General features: G+C 33.6%; 2 protein-coding genes across 9 annotated transcripts in view; one reads left to right on the forward strand and one right to left on the reverse strand.

Moving 5' to 3' along the window:
* Positions 1–1865: 1865 nt before the first annotated feature.
* LOC139493927 (uncharacterized) lies at positions 1866–18157 on the forward strand. Of its 2 annotated transcripts, XM_071282098.1 has the most exons (4): positions 1866–1938; positions 3307–3415; positions 13375–13605; positions 17523–18157. In XM_071282098.1, exons 1-4 carry the CDS (start codon positions 1910–1912, stop codon positions 17928–17930), a joined length of 777 nt encoding a protein of 258 aa, XP_071138199.1. In that variant the 5' UTR covers positions 1866–1909; the 3' UTR covers positions 17931–18157. The 2 variants fall into 2 exon arrangements, with proteins under 2 accessions (XP_071138199.1, XP_071138200.1); XM_071282099.1 differs by lacking the exons at positions 1866–1938; positions 3307–3415 and adding an exon at positions 11929–12026.
* Positions 18158–18913: 756 nt separating this feature from the next.
* Positions 18914–20274, reverse strand: part of LOC139493922 (collagen alpha chain-like) — a 39514-nt gene continuing 38153 nt past the window's right edge. For all 7 annotated transcript variants that reach the window (XM_071282082.1, XM_071282083.1, XM_071282088.1 and 4 more), the window contains one exon: positions 18914–19476. In XM_071282082.1, coding sequence (XP_071138183.1) covers positions 18970–19476 — 507 coding nt within the window. In that variant the 3' untranslated portion in view covers positions 18914–18969. The remainder of the gene's footprint in view (positions 19477–20274) is intronic.

Raw genomic sequence — 20274 nt, forward strand, 5'->3', positions numbered from 1 at the left:
ATAACCAGATCAAACGCTACTAATAAGAAAATCATGTATCTAAGATTCAAATATCAACCAGTACAAATCGAACTTCTAATGAATTTAATGTAAAGACGTCAGCAAAAAAATCTTGTGCAATGTCAAAATATAAGTAACTGCATGTAGGACCTTGAATTTATAGTTCACCATTTATTTTTAAAAGAACATATACCTACTACTTCTCTATTTATCATTGATTTGCTCTTGTACTGAATATGTATAACATATTTGCCACTTAAAGTTAAATGAAATGGGTTTTTTTATCTGTAAATTCTGAAAATTCTTCGGGCACGACAATTATGCTCAAAGCATGCCCTCTCAAACAGCGTATACGTCTTATAAACAAGGAGATGTGGTATGAGTGCCAAGGCTACAACTCTCCATCCAAGTCACAATGTATAACAAGTAAAACTGTTATAGGTCAAAGTGCGGTCTTCAACACGGAGCCAATGTTCTAACCGAACAGCAAGCTATAAAGTGTCCGAAACATGACTAGTGTAAAACCATTCGAACATGAAAACCAACGGTCTAATGTCTAATATTTAAAAAAACAAACGAGAACGAGGAACACCTTTGAACCACACCAACAAACCACAACCACTGGTATGGACAACAGTCTTCTGACTTAGGATAGGTGGATACAAATGAAGCGGGTTTAAACGTGTTTATTTTTAATTTATTTTCATAGGGATCATCCATACACTTATACACAAGTCTTGAAAGTTATTATCCTGAAACAAGAAAAATAATTGTTTTTTTTTCCCTTTCTCCTAAGCAGTTAGGACAATAACCCCGAAATCAATCCCAACCTTCCGTTTAAGGTATGGAACCTTGTGGTACAATTTCATATACATCCCAACACTTATTCTCGAGTTTTTGTGTGGAAACCAAAATGTCTTCGGAGGAAAATGTAAAAGCTAATGTCGTAAGCGGATGGTAAAGGGAGGATGTCTTAACACAGAAACACGTGAAACAAAAATCTCAAAAACGTTGCATGGAAAATAAAAATCTTGAAAAACGAATCAAGAAAAATAAAATCGTTAATATTATGTTATGGAGAAAAGTCCTAGAATTCTTAGAGATCATGCAGTCATTATTAACGAAGACCATACGTGCAGTCACCTTATAGCATCTGATTTGAAAAAAAATAATATCAACATAGTAATTAGATAGCAAGTAATATTTTGGGAGCACATAATTTAAATCAATCTCTGGACTGACTTTGAATTGAGTCCCGGTTTACATTTAAATCAAATCCAGGACAAGCACGAGAGTCCCGACATGAAGCAAGGAAAATAAATTGCACGCCGAAACTCAATACCCTCACCCCCCCAAAACAAATAAAAAATAAAAACAAAAACAAAAACAACAGCAGCAGCAACAAACTTAACTATGTGAATTACGTTTTTTGCTTTATCCTACATATTGGTCTTTTGATGTTGTCCTTAAAAAAAACTAAATGTTGTACAGTGAATCTTAATTAGTACTTCTCGCTCCGCTCCGCTCGCCTAATATAATTTGTCTCACTTTTAAAAGGTTAGTAGCGACCCTGGTTTAATTAAATAAGGCACTTGTGTATATATAATAGGGACATTCAAATGTCGAGAGGTGTTTTTTTTTTTTAAGTTATTATCATTGAACTAGTATACGTTTTTGAGGTTGTTGTCTCTTTGACACATTCCCCATTTCTATTCTCAATTTTATAAAATTAATTGGTGAACAGTTTTTGTCAGCTTTGAAATAATCCATCCACGAAAGAAAACAAATCAGTTCGAATAGTGAATATTTAATCACTTTATGTCACGTGATATGTCTTATAAGTTATCTCCTACATACTCAGTCGAAATGGATTGTTAGGCAAAATGGATTGTTAGGCCAAGTGCTGAAAATGACAGGAGTCTCCCAATCGTCCTTTGGGTAATGTATACGTCATTTTCATGCAATACTTGTCAGTCGAAATAAAATAATAGATGAGTTTCCCATTACATCAGGAAAAATATAGGGTAGGTAAGAAGGATTTTTTTATTTTACATTTTTTTTTACATTGGGACTATAAGAGAGAATTTCTGACATTAACAGTGCTTATTGAAAAATTACCCCAAAAAATTTAAGGCTATTAAATTAAATAACAGCACTGAAAATTATTATATAAGGGATAGCATTCGATTGATACATGAAATTTTACAGTATATAGAAGAGAACAATGTTTTTGGATTACTGCACTTTATTGATTTTGACAAAGCTTTGATTCTTTATGTTGGTCATTTTCCCCCACATTATGCATGTGAAATTGCGAAATATCTTAATATAAAAAGTAAATGCAGTATATGAAAGGATATTTTCTGTTATACATTTATTTGCTTGATAAGATTTGTGTGTTCATGCAATATTCTGTTTATTTAATACAGTTGGTTTTTTTTCTAGGCGGGGACTTTTGCAAAGGGGAGGTCAATTAGATTGAAAGATCTCCATAACGGAATTTTTCTAAAATCGAAATCATGCAAAAAATGTAAGTCAATGAGTTTACAAAGTAATGTGTGGTAAGAATTAAAGTTTATGTACATCTTTATCTATATAAATGTACAAACTTTTACATGTATTTGGTAACATTTATATAGAATTGGTTGATAGATACACCAGATACACATTTTCTGTTTTGCACTGCACATCATGCCTTGTCAGTGGTATTTTCACAAAACATGTTATCTCATTGGCAATCATACCACATCTTCTTTTTTTTTATATATAAGCATTTATTTTATAATCATTTTATTTGCTTTAATTTCAATTAGAGCCTTTTATTAGTTCTATAGTTTCATATGGGACTTTCAAAATAAAGGTATTTTGCGAATACAATCCAAACTATTAACATGACAAAGGATTGAAAGAATATATTTTTATACGATGCAAAAAAAAATTAATTTTAATGTTCTTGTAAAATATTCTAACAAAATTAAGAATATCGATATTTTTTTTTATAATGAAACAACATGTTTTGCAATTCAAAAGTAAATAAAGTATTTTAAATTATTAAAGCGCAAATTACACCAGTAAAAGGACCAAAGGCATGACAATTACATGTAATAACAACAATATAAGAGTTAAATTTACATCAAAAATAAAAATAAACCAAAACATTAAACACAACAAATGATGGTTTAAATTTTATTCAGTTCTTCGACTATGGATTACACCTTATCGTACAGAAACGAAAATACACGATATACTATGTCATAAGTTTTTAAAAGGAGGGATCTGTAGACAATTCCATGGTTTTTGTTATAGAAGGTCAGACAGAAGACACACCAGGACGCAGGCACATTTGCTTGTGATTCCTGCCAGAAAATTGACAAGAAAAGAAGACCTGCAAATTCATCATTCCAGAAACCATCAGGTAATACTATGTACCTCACATCACTCGATGACATACAGTTCAATATAGTAGCCAACAAAAACCCGTTACTTAAGGTAACACAGAATATGGCAATACTTTTCAACATTCCAAAATCGTATGTACAACTACTCCTGTATGAAATATTCCATATGGAATGTACACGGAATATAGTAGGAATATTGCTTTGAATTCCTACCAGAAAAGAGTGATATTCTAATCGGACAGTTGGAATCCACACGGAAAATAGCCGAAAAATTTAAATTAGCAGGAATTTCTTTGTAGGAATATTATATATTCCGACGGAATATGCAAATAAGCAGGAATAATTTGGTAGAAAAATAAAATTCCTACTAGAAAACCTGGTAGGAATTTTTCAAAATTCCACCCAGAAAAAATAAATTCTGGTAGGAATCTAAAAATATACAAAATGTAAGTGTATATTCACAAATACACAACTGGGTCAATGATCTTAGTTTGAATCTCAACAACAAAGAACAAAGGAAATTTATAGAATAAATTCATTTTAAAAATTTTTGAAATATATAGGGAAACAGCAATATATGCAAGCTAGAAGCTGTGTTATACATAAACATGCAGATAAACCCAAAATATGCCTAGATGAAATAAAGAGTTATGAACAAATAATGTATAAAATTATGCACTATTGTTGAATTAATTACTAAATTACTAAAAAAATTTGGCAGGCAGATAAAAAAATCATTTTGAATGTATAAGAATTACCTTCAGTCTTCATAAGCCATATGTTCTTAAATTTCTATATTGAAGTTGTGTGACCCTAGCTTGCTGCATTATGTTCCAACACAACTTTGCATTCTTTTCCCCTTCAACTTTTGAATTTGTGAACTGGAACTTGCTTGCATTTAACACTGCAAAATGTGTGTCATTAGCAAACAGAAATCCAGTTCATGTTAACTTTCCAGGTAGAAAGATTTTCTGGTAGGAATTTATAAATTAATTCTGGTAGGAATCTTGTACATATAGTAGGAACATTTATAATCAAATCAGATTTTCAAAACAGAAAAAAATCCATACAGACTTTTAAAATTCCACGGATGTAGGGTTTTGTAGTAGGAATATAAAACAAATCCAGTCAGAATTTTGTTCATTTCCCATGTACTCCTCCTTTCTATATGGAAACTTTGATTCTAGGTAGAATCCTACCTCATTCCTACTAGTGTCTAGGTTGCATCCTTCTACTTATTTCGTACGGGGACTGTACATATCGCATGTACAGGTTTTGTGATAACATTTGCAAATAGAAAAAATATGTATATATTTATTTTCTTAATCAAAATAGCTATAATTGGCATTCAAAGCATCTCTGAAGCGTGAATTTATAATTATACACGAGGAAACGCATGTACCAAGTCAGGGTCACGGTAAGAGGAAGTGAACTTGAACGAATATTTGACAATTGAAGTGCCCTTTGTCAAGGTTGCACATGCGTGACATTTCCCCAAAAGTACAGTGTTTAAAAAGTGACTACTGTTCAAACATGTGTTGAATTCATTTGCATAGAGATATTTTCTTAAAATTAACTGTTCTTAAAAACAGAAAAATGTGATTTAGAGGACTGAAATTTATTAGTAACACTGAGGTGTACGACCACACTTTACGACCTCACTGAAGAAACAAACGTTTGTAAGAGAGTAAAGCCTAACCACGACGTTAACCCCAACTCCTAAACTACTAAAGATAAAGACGTGCTTTAAAAAGTACCGAAAACCATAACCTGACCCCGACCCATCAGAAACTATGACTTTTAAAACGTTCGTGAAAATTCTTGATCGGAAAATACAATCGGTTACCCCCAAGACTACTTATCCTTATCCTTTCAGAGATAAAGTAAGGCTTTCAAAATACTGAATTTAACAAATTTTAGGTTTTGCGTTACTTTCTCAGTGTCTGATGTATACACCTAATATGTATGCTTTTAATCATAATCGATGTAACAAATAGCTGCAGGAAGCATAAGTTATCGTCCCGAGGATGCGGGTCAATAAGTTTTTCGGGACTACCATCTTACTCGGGATGAACATCTGTTTCGGGACTACAGTGGATTTAAATAGAGATTTTTTTTTAAAGTTAACTGTTCCAAAAAGATAAATATAAAAAAAAGAAGATTTGGTATGATTGCCAATTAGACAACTCTCCACCATAGACCAAAATGACACAGGAATTAACATCTATAGGTCACCGTACGACCTTCATCAATGAGTAAAGTCTATACCGCATGGTCAGCTATAAAAGACCCCAACATGTCAATTGTAAAACAATTCAAACGAGAAAACTAACGGCCTCATTTATGTACAAAAAATGAACGAAAAACAAATCTGTAACACATAAACAAACGACAACCACTGATTTACAGGCGAACTAGAGGATGGTAACTTATTGGTATGCATACCCGTCGAAAAGGAATGCACCTTACAGGTCATTTTGTTTTATTTCAATGCGATCGGAGAACGGGATCATGTTGAGATCATTAACCATAACTCCGAAACTACAACAGATAAAAACTTTCGGTCTTCAACATAGACTGAATCGTCGAAAATGACTACCCCTATTTTTCCACGTCAAGCAAAAAAAAAAACATAGATTCATGTCGAGATTTTGAAAAGTATCAGAAACCATAACCTGACCCCTCCCCCCCCCCCCTTCCCCCAACAACAACAAAAATAAAAATGCGGTCGTTTATTGGTATCACGTCGTCGTCGGCTGCGGCTTCGTGCGTTCGAAGACATTTGGTTTCCGGACAGTAACTTTAGTATAAGTTAATAAAAATCTTTGAAATTAAAACACAAGGTTTGAAACCACAAAAGGAAGGTTGGGATTGATTTTGGGTGTTATGGTCTAACAGTTTAGAAATTAAGGGGTCAAAATAAGCATTTTCTATATTCAAAACAATAAGTTTCCATACCACAAAGGAATAGTAAGGATTGGCTGGGGGGGGGGGGGGGGGTTATGGCTCAACCCGTTTAGGAGTTAGGGGGAAAAAAGAGGGGAAAACAAATGTTTCCTTGTAGCTGGAAAATTACTGAAGTTATAGTCTTTGGATCTTTCTAAAATAGATATTAAACCATTAAGCATTATATAAGGGATAGGATTCGTTTGATTTATGATAGTTTACAGTTTATAGAAGAGAACAATGTTTTTGGATTACTGCTCTTTATTGATGTTGAGAAAGCTTTGATTCTTTATGTTGGGGCTTTTTGCTATATATCTGCTAGTTCCCAGTACGAATTATTTTTTAATTGTTTCTAGAAACATCAAATACTGCGAAGGAAGTATATATATATAATATTATGATAATAGTGGAACAGAAACAAAATTCAACATCAGACTTAATAATCACCGGTCATTTTATACCACAAAAAGAAACTGCCCAATTACAGGACATACTTTTGAAAATATTACCTTTCAAATAATAGAGGTTAACCAAATTGGGACACCCGAAGTAGAAAACAGAGGGAGAGATTCTGGATGCATCGGCTACGGACCCCAGCTTGTCTGGCAAAACAACCGTTGGACGTCAGAGTAATCTCGGACTACTCTTGAATCTGATGGACTTTAAAATGAGAGAGATAAAACACAGTTTTATCCAAAACCAAAGGAATAAATCCTGAACTTCATACTATTCAATTAACACAGTTTCTTTTTGATTTAAGAATCGCAATGTACAATAAGCTACAACAATATATGAAAGACATGTTCATTTAGCTGCAAAAATTTCTTTACAACCTCCAATATTGTACCTGGGATGGCTGCACGAGCCTGATGAATCTAATTTGTTAAGCGAAATGTTGCGTGAATATATAAAATATAATAACTATTTTTATAACACTCTTTGATGTGTTAAAGTTACTTTTTTAGGCATTAATATAATCATAGTGTATATATCAAAGAGTTCAGTGGTAATAATTTTCCATATTCAGAATTTTTGTCGACTCTGCGCGCAGAAAGCTCGACATAGGGATAGTGATCCGGCGGCTGCGGCGTTAGCTAACGTCTTAAAAGCTTTATATTTTAGAATATGTATATGGATGCCTCGAAGTTTACGCCAGTCACATGTCCAATGTCCTTGACCTCATTTTCATTGGTCTGTGACTACTTAAAAAAAGAGATAAGATTTTTTGTAATGTTAAATTCTTCCTTATTATAAGTAACAGGATAACTATATTTGGTATGTGCGTACCTTGCAAGGTCCTGATGCCCGTCAGACAGTTTTCACTTGACATCGACCTCATTTCATGGATCAGAGAATAAGGTTAAGTTTTGATGGTCAAGTCCATATCTCAGATACTATAAGAAATAGGCCCAGTGTATTCGGTGTATGGAAGGACTGTAAGGTGTACATGCCAACTGGCAGGTGTCATCTGACCTTGACCCCATTTTCATGGTTCAGTGGTTATATTTAAGTTTTTTGAGTTTTGGTCTGTTTTACTTATACTGTATGCAATAGGTCTACTTTATTTGGTGTATGGAATGATTGTAAGGTGTACATGTCAAGCTGACAGTTGTCATCTGACCTTGACCTCATTTTCATGGTTCAGTGGTCAAAGTTAAGTTTTTTTAGTCTTTTTTTCTTTCTAGTACTATAATCATGCAATAGGTCAACTATATTTGGTGGATTGAAATATTTTATGATCTATATGTCAGTCACACAGATTTTATTTGACCTTGACCTCATTTTCACGGTTCATTGCTCAGTGTTAAGTTTTTGTGTTTTGGTCTGTTTTGCTTAAACTTTAAGCAATAGGTTAACTATAGCTTTTGTATGGAAGAGTTGTTATCTGTACAACCCTGCCTGGCATGGTTCATCTGACATTGGCCTCATTTTCATGGTTCATTAGTCAATGTTTAGTTTTCTTGGTTAATGTTAAGTTTATGCGAAAGCAAATTTACAGATCTAACACTGTTGGGTTGATGTTTAGACGAGTTGTATATACATTATGTACACAGCCATGTATCACCATCATTGATGGCGATCCGATGGATACATCTGTTGTAGAGTTGTCACTGACTCAGACGTACTTATAAATATAATTATTTTCTGTGACTGTATATTTGTAGGATCCTTTACTATAGATAATTTAGCTGATATGTAACAATAACATCTTCATGCCTTATATATCATGTACTGTAGTACGCCGCTAGATTATAACTGACGAGGAAAGGTAACACACATTATAAAAATTCAAGCTATTCTAACTCCTTAACATAGTTATAATACTCCAATAAGTAGTTTGAATGTATTTAATATACTGGAAAAGATATTTTGAAAATTTTACTTAGCCATGGTATTTTGACCCCCCTGCGGTATATTGAACCCCCTTCTATAGACCTTGAATTTCAAAAATTCAAGCTATTCTAACTCCTTAACATAGTTATAATACTCCAATAAGTAGTTTGAATGTATTTAATATACTGGAAAAGATATTTTTAAAATTTTACTAAGCCATGGTATTTTGACCCCCTGCGGTATATTGAACCCCCTACTATAGACCTTGAATTATAAAAATTCAAGCTATTCTAACTCCTTAACATAGTTATAATACTCCAATAAGTAGTTTGAATGTATTTAACCCTTTCCCTTTCATGCATTTTAGACCTTTACTTATCGAAAATACATTATCGAAGTTTAAATGAATACAGAATTCGCATCAATGGTCATACACATGCCATGTAGGGGTCAAATGAAAGATAATTGGTAAAATATTTCAAAAAAATTAAGTTTGACGATAATTCGTCATTTTTTGGTCACGTGGTATATTTCCAAAAGTCACGTGACTGTTGGAGAAAAAGTTAAAAAATACGAAATCCTTGAGCAAAAGTCGTGCAGAGACATATTGGTGGGCTAATAGGGTCAGGTTTTGATGGAAACACAATGCCTCGAGTCTGTTGAAGCCATATAAGTTATCATAGTGGTATAAATAGACGCATAACGTGCTATAGGTCTTGAAATATCGATGTCCGTAACATTCAAAATAATTGATTTTAGACGCTCTTTTTGTCCGATTTCAAACTTGGACCCTAGTTATTTGTCTAATTCGTTTTCAATCAATCAGCAGCCTTAACTTTGTTTTTACAAGGGAAAATTCATTGAATTACCAATGCTAGCTCGATCTGGGACACCCTTGACCGAGCCCGATGGAGCAAAGGGGGTAAAAAAAGGGGGGGGGGCAATTTTGCAAACACATTCTTTTAAAAAAAATATTCGTAGGTTTCCTTTTTGAAATTGAAAGTAAAGTTATGTTAAGTTACATTTAATATAGGAAATTGTTTTTCCAACTCCGGCAGTGAGATTCGAACTCTCAATCTTAGCGCCTTGAGATAGATCAGCGTACCCCTGCGCCACTGATCGACATTGTAGTGAATTTATCAAAAGTTAAGTATTTAAGTCTACCGCTACGAAAGAAATGAAAAAAAATAAAAAAATATAAAGATTCTCACCCAGTTTGTTTTCTTTTTGGAATTATGTGTTCAGATGATAATTTTTTGTTACCAAATGCATGATTTTTACGCAAATCTAGGAGGAATCCACTCTTTAAACTGTCATTTTTTCATTGAAATATACATGTTTCTTTATTCAAACAAAAGTGTTTTCAACTTAAGTATACCGCAACACTTACGAAACCATGTTTTGTTACATCTATTTCAACTTTGCAAAAAAAATTCAGAATATTTTAGCGGTTTTTGTCTCTTTTCTCATAATATCTTTAAGACATGACTTCAGATTTTTAGCGTAATTCAAGTTTGTGATTGCGCTGCTACACTAAAAATTACATTTGCAACTAGTGTACAAGTTAGAACTATTAGTTTAATACTATTCTTCAAAAACTCACTGCACAGTTATTGAAAAAAGACATAAATCCTCTTAAAAGAGCAGTTTTCTTTGCACTTCTATTTGAGAATATCCCTCAAAATTCGAAGAAAAATAAATGGTTTTTACAGAAAAATTACACATCAGTAAGGGGCGACTTGTTTATTAACTAATAATGATAGAGGTTTGATGCACATCAAATCACCTTGCTGGTTATCTGAGGATTAATTTGAGCCCTTAACCACATCTGTACGTCAGCAAATGGCGATTAAACATGTCTAAATGTCCCAAAAAATCTTGAAATTGGTTTCACCGGTAAGCTGTACCGGTGTGAAAGGGAGAGGGTTAATATACTGGAAAAGATATTTTGAAAATTTTACTTAGCCATGGTATTTTGACCCCCCCCCCCCCTTGCGGTATATTGAACCCACTTCTATAGACCTTGAATTTCAAAAATTCAAGCTATTCTACATGTAACTCCTTAACATAGTTATAATACTCCAATAAGTAGTTTGTATGTATTACATAAACTGGAAAAGATATTTTGAAAATTTTACTTAGCCATGGTATTTTGACCCCCTGCGGTATATTGAACCCCCTATTTAAAACCACAAATTAAAAAAAATGATAGCCAATAAATTGTAAATTAGATTATCTGCAATACTATTTATCAAATCAGGGGGTTTCAATATACCGCAGGGGGGGGGGTTCAAAATACCATATGTGAAAAATGACCCCGGGGTCAAAATACCCCGGGGTCACTTTTTAGGGGGTTCAAAATACCATATGACACCGGCGTGATATTTGTTCCGTTGAACAAATTTCATAGGTAATATGTTCCACCAGAATTTATATCACAGAAAATATGTTCCAGCACTGTAAAATTTGTTCCGGAACTAATTTCTTGATCAAATGGGAAATAAGTTCCGGAACAAAAAATCACAGCTCCATGAGTTTTGTTCCAATATTTAATGTTTTAAGAAAGTGAAATAAGTTCCTGTGATATTAAAAAAAAGAAGATGTGGTATGATTGCCAATGAAACAACTCTCCACAAAAGACTGAATGACACAGAAATTAACAACTATATGTCACCGTACGACCTTCATCAATGAGCAAAGCCCATACCGCATGGTCGGCTATAAAAGGTCCCTAAATGACAAATGTAAAACAATTTAAACGAGAAAAACTAACGGCCTTATTTATGTACAAAAAAATGAACGAGAAACAAATAAGTAGCACATCCACATACGACAATCACTGAATTACAGGCTCCTGACTTGGAATGCTTTGGGTCGGAGAGGGGGCAAGGTTGCAGCGCTGTATTTTTATTTTTTACCGATAACTTTAAGATCAAACAAAATGCACAAGGTGTGGCCGTCGATATGAAAAGAGAAGTGAAATTGACGCCTCCCCTAAAACATTAATCGCCTCCCCTTAAACATTAATCGAGTAGAGCTAAGATTTATATTGATTAAAGTAAAGTGAAGTCATTTTGCGTAACAAATTGTCGTTATCCGCACCCTTTAAGCAAGATTTAACTTCTAATCTTGGTATCGTATAATCGTATAATTGAACCTTTTAATCCGTCTATAATAATTTACCGACTGACCCATTTAATCCCTATTGATAATATATATTAGTTTTAACTTTTATGAAGTTTGCAATGTTGTTTTGAATATGACTGACATTTTGTGAATTACCTTACCTAAAAAGAGATATGGACTAAATGTACATTGGCACGTTAAAGATGTTATCAACTTGAACTGGTAAGGATAGCAATGGCCATGGTTTAGAACATTATAAAAAGAGTAAACATGAAAAAAATAATATTATCAAAGCAACGACAATACAGCTTATGTGAATGTTTATTAGGCTCCACTTATGGGCATTATGTTTTCTGTTCTGTCCGTCCGTTCGTCGTACCGTCTGTCCCGCTTCAGGTTAAAGTTTTTGGTCGAGGTAGTTTTTAAAGAAGTTAAAGTCAACATGAAACTTAATACACTTGTTTCCTATGATATGATCTTTCTAATTTTAATGCCAAATTAGAGATTATTTCCCATATTCACGGTTCATTTAACATTAAAAATGATAGTGCGGATGGGGCATCCGTGTACTATGGACACAGTCTTGTTATCATTCACACTCGTTCCTGGTAGAAGAGGGCTTAGAGGAGAGTTTATACGGTACTTGTTGGATCGGTTTTGCTCATTGTTGGAGTGCGTACAAAGACCCTTAGTTGTTAACTTTCACATTATTTAGTCTCATTGGCAATCATACCACACCTAGTTATTTTTTAATAATTAAGGACAAAACTTCTCTATGGTATCCCATGCACGCATCCTTTTAATTGGACACATTCATATCAAAAGCGTTGTACAGTCGTGTTTAACTACCCCTTGAAACACATGAGCGTTTATAAAAGGTTTATAACAGATTCGAGAATTATGGGTCAAGCTTAGAGAAGAAATGAGCTAAAAAAAATATAAAAATAAAGGGAAATTAAGGAAAAGATAGTGTTGGAGTGCTATTGATATATAAAGAATAGAAAATACTGGATAAAAACATAAGAAATAGAGAAAGAGGGAGAAAATACAGAAAGAATGCGCATCTGTAAGTAATAAATTTGTCCTGGTAAAACATGTCCTGGCGGACAAATATTACTGGTCTAAAAAGTCCAGGGTTACAGATTTACTAGTATTTTAAGTCCGATGTTAGTGATCTATGTCCTCAGACTAATTTTTCTAGGACCATGGACTTTATATACCAGTAATATTTGTCCATCAGGACAAAATTAAATTAGGATGACAACTTACTTGAACAAAGAAATACAAAATCGATATATAATAGTTTGGAAATGAATGTACAAAATGCGCTCGCTGATAGAAATGAAGTGTCAAGAGGATCTCGCTACTACAAAAAGCAAGTTAATGCACTCGTTACTAGTCTACACGAAGAGCTAGTCACTGATATTGAATGGATACTATCGATCAAGAAAAAATAATAAACCTGCAACTGCCCAAACACGTTTGACGAATCCTCTTCATAAAAGTCACGGGAATCGTTGGGTCGAAAGGTATGTAAAATCGACGAACACACTTTTTTTTCTAATTTTAGGTTATTACTATGGGTACTGTAATTTATATTTGGGATTCCTCTAAAAAGAAGTTTGGTCATGCTTCTATGGAGCTTAGCGATGGAACGTATATCAGCTGGTGGCCAAGACCAGAGGCACACAGTCTGTATACGGAAGTAAAATTAACCGACAAAGGACGACCTCCAGTAACAAAAACAGTTGTTGTGAACCCTTGCAAGAACATGCGCATGGATACACTTCCGGCAGTATGCGTAAGATTATGATTATGATGCTTTATTTAACACGCATTAAATGCATATGAAGGTCAAAGGCATACTTACAATTACAATTATAACTAATAACAGAATAATCATGACATTTACATCAAAAGAGAATAAGATAAAATATTGAATCCACAAAATAACAAATGACCTCAACTTGCCACCTGTTCTCTTGCCGGCTAGTTCAGTTGGATTTAGAATATATTTCATTTTATAATCAGAAAAATCTTTGTATTTGGTTAATAAATCATTCAAATATACGGGTCATTTTAAAAAAATGTCGAATTTTCAGTACACCATGCTAATTTTTTTTTTTATTTCTAATGGAAATTTCAGTTGTAATGGTTTAAATGAAAGCTTGTCGGATTTGTGATTCAGAACATTTATAATAAACACACCTTACATCTATTTTGATAAGATTAAACTGCATTTAAGTCCAATTTTGGGGGTATTTATGTGCGTACAGTTTCAGAAAAACACATTTCAAATGATTTTTTTTCCGATTTTCTGATCGCCTTGATATCTTTCTGCAAAAGGGACTTTTTAAGAACGTTAATTATTTCTCTAACGAAAAATCGTAGCTTCTTTATCATTGTATGTGACATATTATCTACAAACTAAATTGAATCAGCGTACGGGCATCTTCGCTAGCCAAGGGTTACGATCCACTCCCGTTCTCTTCACAGAACGGGAGTGGATCGCAACCCTTGGCTAGCGAAGATGGCGTACGGGAGGTTCGTGTCCATCCTGTACCGCTACTTAAATCAGCCGTTAAATTATCCTCCCTATGAATATTGAATCAGTCAGTGTTGATTTCAAAAGTACAAAGTAATCTACATTTTAAACGCCTCGTTTATTGAACGACAGTGTAGAGAAAAGAAATTTCAAGACTTTTAGTGAAAAAATAGTGTACTTTTTTTCATGTCTATGCTTTTACCAACCATTTTGATTAATTACACCAACAGTATACTTGTAAAAAGTGCAATAACGTGTTGGAAACCAAATTCACAATAGAAAACCATAATCACTTCACCAAAGGGAGTAGTTATTTCACAACAGCAATCAAAAACGAAGAAATTTGTCTATCCTGTTATGTCTATCCTATTACTATGGTTGCTATGGTTACATTAACAGGATAGATATTTGTAGACAAAAACGTCGTTAATTTTTTTATCTTAACAGGCGCGTAGCAACCCGTACGCAAAAACGCAGTTGCGTACACATCGAAAATTTGACAAAAATAAAAAAATGGTAAATCTAGTTAGAATAAAACTTAAAGTAAGTAATAGAATTAATTATAAAGTGTTATAAAAATATGTTAATAGTCACTTTGTAACTATATTCCGTTCCGGAAACTAGTTTTCTCTTTACATTTTCGGGACCAGCATCGTGATTGTGCTGCTGATGCAAACAATTAAAATAGCTTAGTCTTCGGGGTTTCAGAATACAATAAGTGCGTCTACTATGCCTCCTTACCCTGACATCTTTTCTGAAATTCAAAATGACTGATGAAATAAAACGTGATGTTCTATTAAGGGTAATATTTTTGCAACCTATTCGCCGTTTTTTTTTGACGATCAACGTGTTTTTTACTTTTTTATTTTATGTTCGGTCGTGCAAGATGGGTGCCTCGTTCATTTAATTATACGTGTCTCGAGATTAAAAGTGCTTATTCTCCATGTGCAAAATTTAAAGTGCTTGTTTTCCTTGCTTTGTAAAAATAAAAGACTCGTTTTTGGAAGTTGATAAAAAGAACTCTGAATTAATTTGAAGGTTTTCCTTGTAGATTTTGGGACTTCAAAAGTATTTATATACAAATGTATAGTTAAAGGTTTCCAAACTATGATGTTATAAACAAGGATTTATACCCGGGAATCTTTAAAATACTTAACATATATGCATGTATGTCGGTCTGGACGGCAACGATAGAACAATCTTTCAGTACCATGAGACGACTAAAGAAATACAATCGGAAAACCATTCGTTTATCTGGGCTTGTTCTATTGAACATATACCACGAACAACAAATTTCAACAGACACGGTTTTGGATAACTGGAAAGGAAATGGTCATAGACTTTCAGAACTAACTTTGAGAATTAAAAGCTAAGAAAGACTGCTTGTTCTCTTATAAAATAAAACATAGAGAAATGTGATTCGAGTTATTTATGTATTTTCTCAATAAAAAAAAACCCTTTAAGGCTTAGAAATTTAAATTTTCTCAGTGAATGTATAGTGGGTTGAGACTGATTAGGTAGCAATTAAAATATATGGTGGTGGCACTATATATTTTAATTGTTACCTAATATATAAATAAGCTCTACCCACCACACATTAGAAGGTTTTTTTCTCTAATTTTTTTTTTTTCAAATTTAATTATTTTCAAAAGTTGACTTGTTACTCATAAAAATAAGATTTCTGTGAGGTCATTTTCAGTCCCAGCAAATCGCGAGAATGCAGGATTTTGCACCATTTACTCTAGAGCTTCTGGGGGCCTTGAGCGGCCCCCAGACCCTCGCCGTATGACTTCTTTCCCCGGCATTGCGTACACATCATTTTGGCCTAGCTACGCCCCTGCTTAACATATAGGTGCAAAACGAATGAAATATTTCGTTGTTTGAACTCATCTTAAGGTTATAACGTCTTAATCTTCCGGCCAATTAAGAATTTGCACGTGCAATACTAATATCGGTAACAGGATAGACAAAAAGGTAACAGGATAGACTTTTATATAGTGACATATCAGAAACGTACGTTCCTGTTACCAATGAAATAAAGAGAAAAGTAAACTAACTTATGAGGGATTTACTTGATGTTGGGTTTATTTGAAAGGTTGAAAAAATGCCGAACAATATAAATTGCTATCTCAGACTTGCATTACTGGTGGTATTTTTTACAACCTTTGAAAACCAATTTTTAGAGGCATTATTCAGTACAACCTTGAAAATTGGCAAATATTCTATAATTTTACAGAATGAATATATATAAATTGGAAAACACTCTATTATTTTACAGAATGAATGTATATAGAAGTTTATTCTCTTGAAAACCATCTAATTGGCTACGTAAAATAAGCTTAACATTTTATCTAAACCTTTTCTTAATAACCCAAAATTTCTTTTGAAAATGGTAACAGGATAGACAAAATATTGTACCACCGATCAAAAAATGTTTCAAGATATTCTTGTATGACATTATTAAGATTGCATCTTTTAATATGTTGTTCTTAAAGAACTGTTTGTTTTGAGTTGCTTATGTAGAGGGTTGTTTGAATAAGTAACTTTTAATATTTTTTTCAATTTCAAAATTCGACATTTTTTGAAAATGACCCATACATGTATTAAATTTTTTTTTTTTTCACAATATCAATATTAGGGATTGTCAAATAAATGAATTAATGTTTGTATTCAGTTTTATAAAACCAAGGGATTTTACTCTGTTGATCAGGAGATGATAAAGGGTAACACATTAATTCAATGGATTTTATTAAAAGAAAATCATATTCAACCCATTCGCGATAAGTAAATCTAACCAGTGTATTAATTAAGAGAGTAACTTTCGCTTACAATCGGATGCTTTTTTGTATTTTTTTTATCCCTGTTTAGATTCTCCAACTATACAGATGCCTAGCGAGTCTATATACGTTTTTTAGGAAACGTAAAAGTTTCAAATACAATAAAAATGTCAGTTCTACAATGAGTCTGTAGTATTATAATCTGTCTTATGTAATTCATGATATTTAAAAATGTGGACCATTTTATTATGCTCTGTACTGATGATTTGAAAATATATGCAAAAAGGAAAACCTGTATAACTTCGACGTACATTGCAATTTGGCATTTTGTTTGTCAATTTTTGTATATCCGTTGTTTCGTTTTATTCTGTTCGTTCATTTATGAATTTATTTCAGTTTATCAAAGTACGACCAATTCTTGCAGATTCATACATTGATGACGTTGAAAGAATGGGTGATAAAGCTGATCACGTGGTCATGTTGAGAAAGAACCTGCTCGACGAGGATCGGGTATATCATTTCTGGAAGAAAACCAAAGAAGTTCATCAGCCGTACATCCTTGGAACTAATAACTGCGCAGACATGATATTTAGAGCACTAAGGATAGGTGGAGCCACTGCCTATGTACCAGATCCAGGTTTCGCCTACATTTGGACGCCACGTCGACTTTATAACTACGTCGAAAGATTCTCATTTTTAGCCATGGTTTTAAATTCTAATTCAAGACTAGGAGAATATTTCGAAATGAACGATATGCCTCGTCATAAAAGAAAACCCATCAAACAGGCTTACGAATCGTCATAGAGGGACGCCATTTAAATCGGGCATAGCGATAAAACGTGACAGATGGTCATGAAGATTGGAAAGGAAAACTTACAACTGTGATAGCAATGTGAAAGTTATCACGTCGTAAATCAGTATAGACACTACATTTTGTTTGTACACTCTCATAAAGTTTTACCTTAGTTCCTTGTAACCTTACAACCATGAACGTCATTCACGGCAAACATCCTTTTCGAGGGATTATTGATTGATAAAACAAAATATCTGGTGGAATTTTAATCTGATATGTACGTAATTATATTTGTTCCTGAGCAACACGAACCCAACTAAAACAACGGAGGTGATTTCAGGTAGACAGTTGATATCCGCCCTCCTAATTTTTAGTTAAAAAAAAATAGAAAATGTGTTATGATAGCCTATGATATAACTCTCCACCCGAGACTAAAATGACGTACACGTTAATAACTGTTACAGTAGTTCATCGCGGCCTTCAGCAATGCGCAAAACCTATATATACCGAATACATGGAATAGTAAGCTATAAAAGATTATAATCTATATGAAGCTGTGGTCACATCAGATTGAAACTTAGTACGTTTATTTGGATTGATGAAACGTTTATATCGTTGATGAAAAATTAAATAAGATAGCGCGATTGGAGCATGGTGTCCTTTGGGCACATGCTAGTACTCTTTTTATTTTTAATTTGTTGATAATGTTACATATATTGTTAGGGATTATTTTTAATGGATCTTACAAATGTATTGTATATTTTTGTATTTCTTTCATGAAGGTGTAAATAATACTCGGTAGTACTGTATTTTATGGTTTCTCTGCATACCAACGATCATGATTTAATTTACAATGCTTATCTCTTATACAAGCTTGACTACATAAAATTAACCAGATTTTGCACAACTAAACTCATATCGAAAGAGGGAGAATGATATGTTTATTTGTACCACGTGACCTATTTCGTATTTCATCTTTTTTAATAAATTTTGGTAAAACTGTTAAACGTAGTTTATTAAACAGAGTGTTACAAACAGTTTTTAATCTAATCAGCGTCCCCTATAATTGTATCCTGAACCATAGGTTGAACCACTGTTTGACGATCCACTAGGTTTTCTTCCTGAATACCCTACACCATAATTTACTTTTGGTACTCCCACATACTTGGTTCGCGGGTATGCTCTGCCTGAACTTCCACGCGACCATGCTCCACTTCCGGCTCCACTACTCACACGGGAAGCGGATCCTCCTCCTAAACCAACATAACTGACTCCGGAATGAGATGACGAACTTGAATGTGAGTGGTGGACTGAATGATGAGATGATGTATGACTTTGGCTTGAATGTGACACACCAGAGACGTGACGTGACGATGCGCTAGCGTGTGACGATGCGCTTGCGTGATGTGAAGATGTACTGGCGTGAGATGCCGATGTGCTATGAACTCCGGAAACAGAGCTACCTCCAATGTGGAAATTAGAATTAGATACGCCGGCTTTTTGTAAAGCCCCGAGAATAGCGGAGTTCAATCCCGAGTTGCTGAATGAACTGAGAGTCTGAAATAGAACATAACAGTTATTGAGTGATTTACTGCATATTTAGATTTTTGTATTTCCACGATAGAATTGAGACAGACAATGAAGCACTTTAACATTGTCACCAGTACCCACCCACCTTATAGATTCAGCATTCTATTTTCTCTTTTCCTACATTTGTTTTTAAAGAATTGACCTTTAGAAAGACAAATGAGTAAAGCATGATAAGCTTTAATTTGTATTTAATAGTTTAATATAAATCTTAGATTAATTGCTAAAAACTGGACTGGAAATGTATGATGTACCAAGTCAGGTATAAGACATTTGTTGGCATTTCGTTTGATGTGTTTTAGCTTTTGATTTTGGACATTTGATAAAGGACTTTTCTATTTTATTTTCCCTTGGAGTTAAGTATTTTTGATATTTCACTCTTCTTTTACATTATCTTCCGATTAATATTATTGACGCCACAGAACAAATGTCTTCACGTCACAATGTTATCTGTCGTTCAGTACCCCTTTCCAAATGACATCATGCCGGCTGGACTGTTCCTTTTTTTTTGTTTCGTTCATTGTGAAATGGCAGATTAATTTCGCATTCGTTCGTTCACATATCCCCTTTTTTTAAACCCACATTGACTAAACTTTGTCAGCTATCGTATAAAATTGAGATGGATCGACTTGTGAAAAATTACTAGGAAGACGGCATTCTTATTCCTTTCCTTTTACTTAATTTAAGATTTTTTTTTATCTCAAAAAATTTGCACACATTTTCAAGTGTCAGGGACTTGGGATTACTCGATCGGGTCCTACCTTATAG

Source organism: Mytilus edulis, chromosome 11, assembly GCF_963676685.1.
Source record: "Mytilus edulis chromosome 11, xbMytEdul2.2, whole genome shotgun sequence".
NCBI lineage: Eukaryota > Metazoa > Mollusca > Bivalvia > Mytilida > Mytilidae > Mytilus > Mytilus edulis.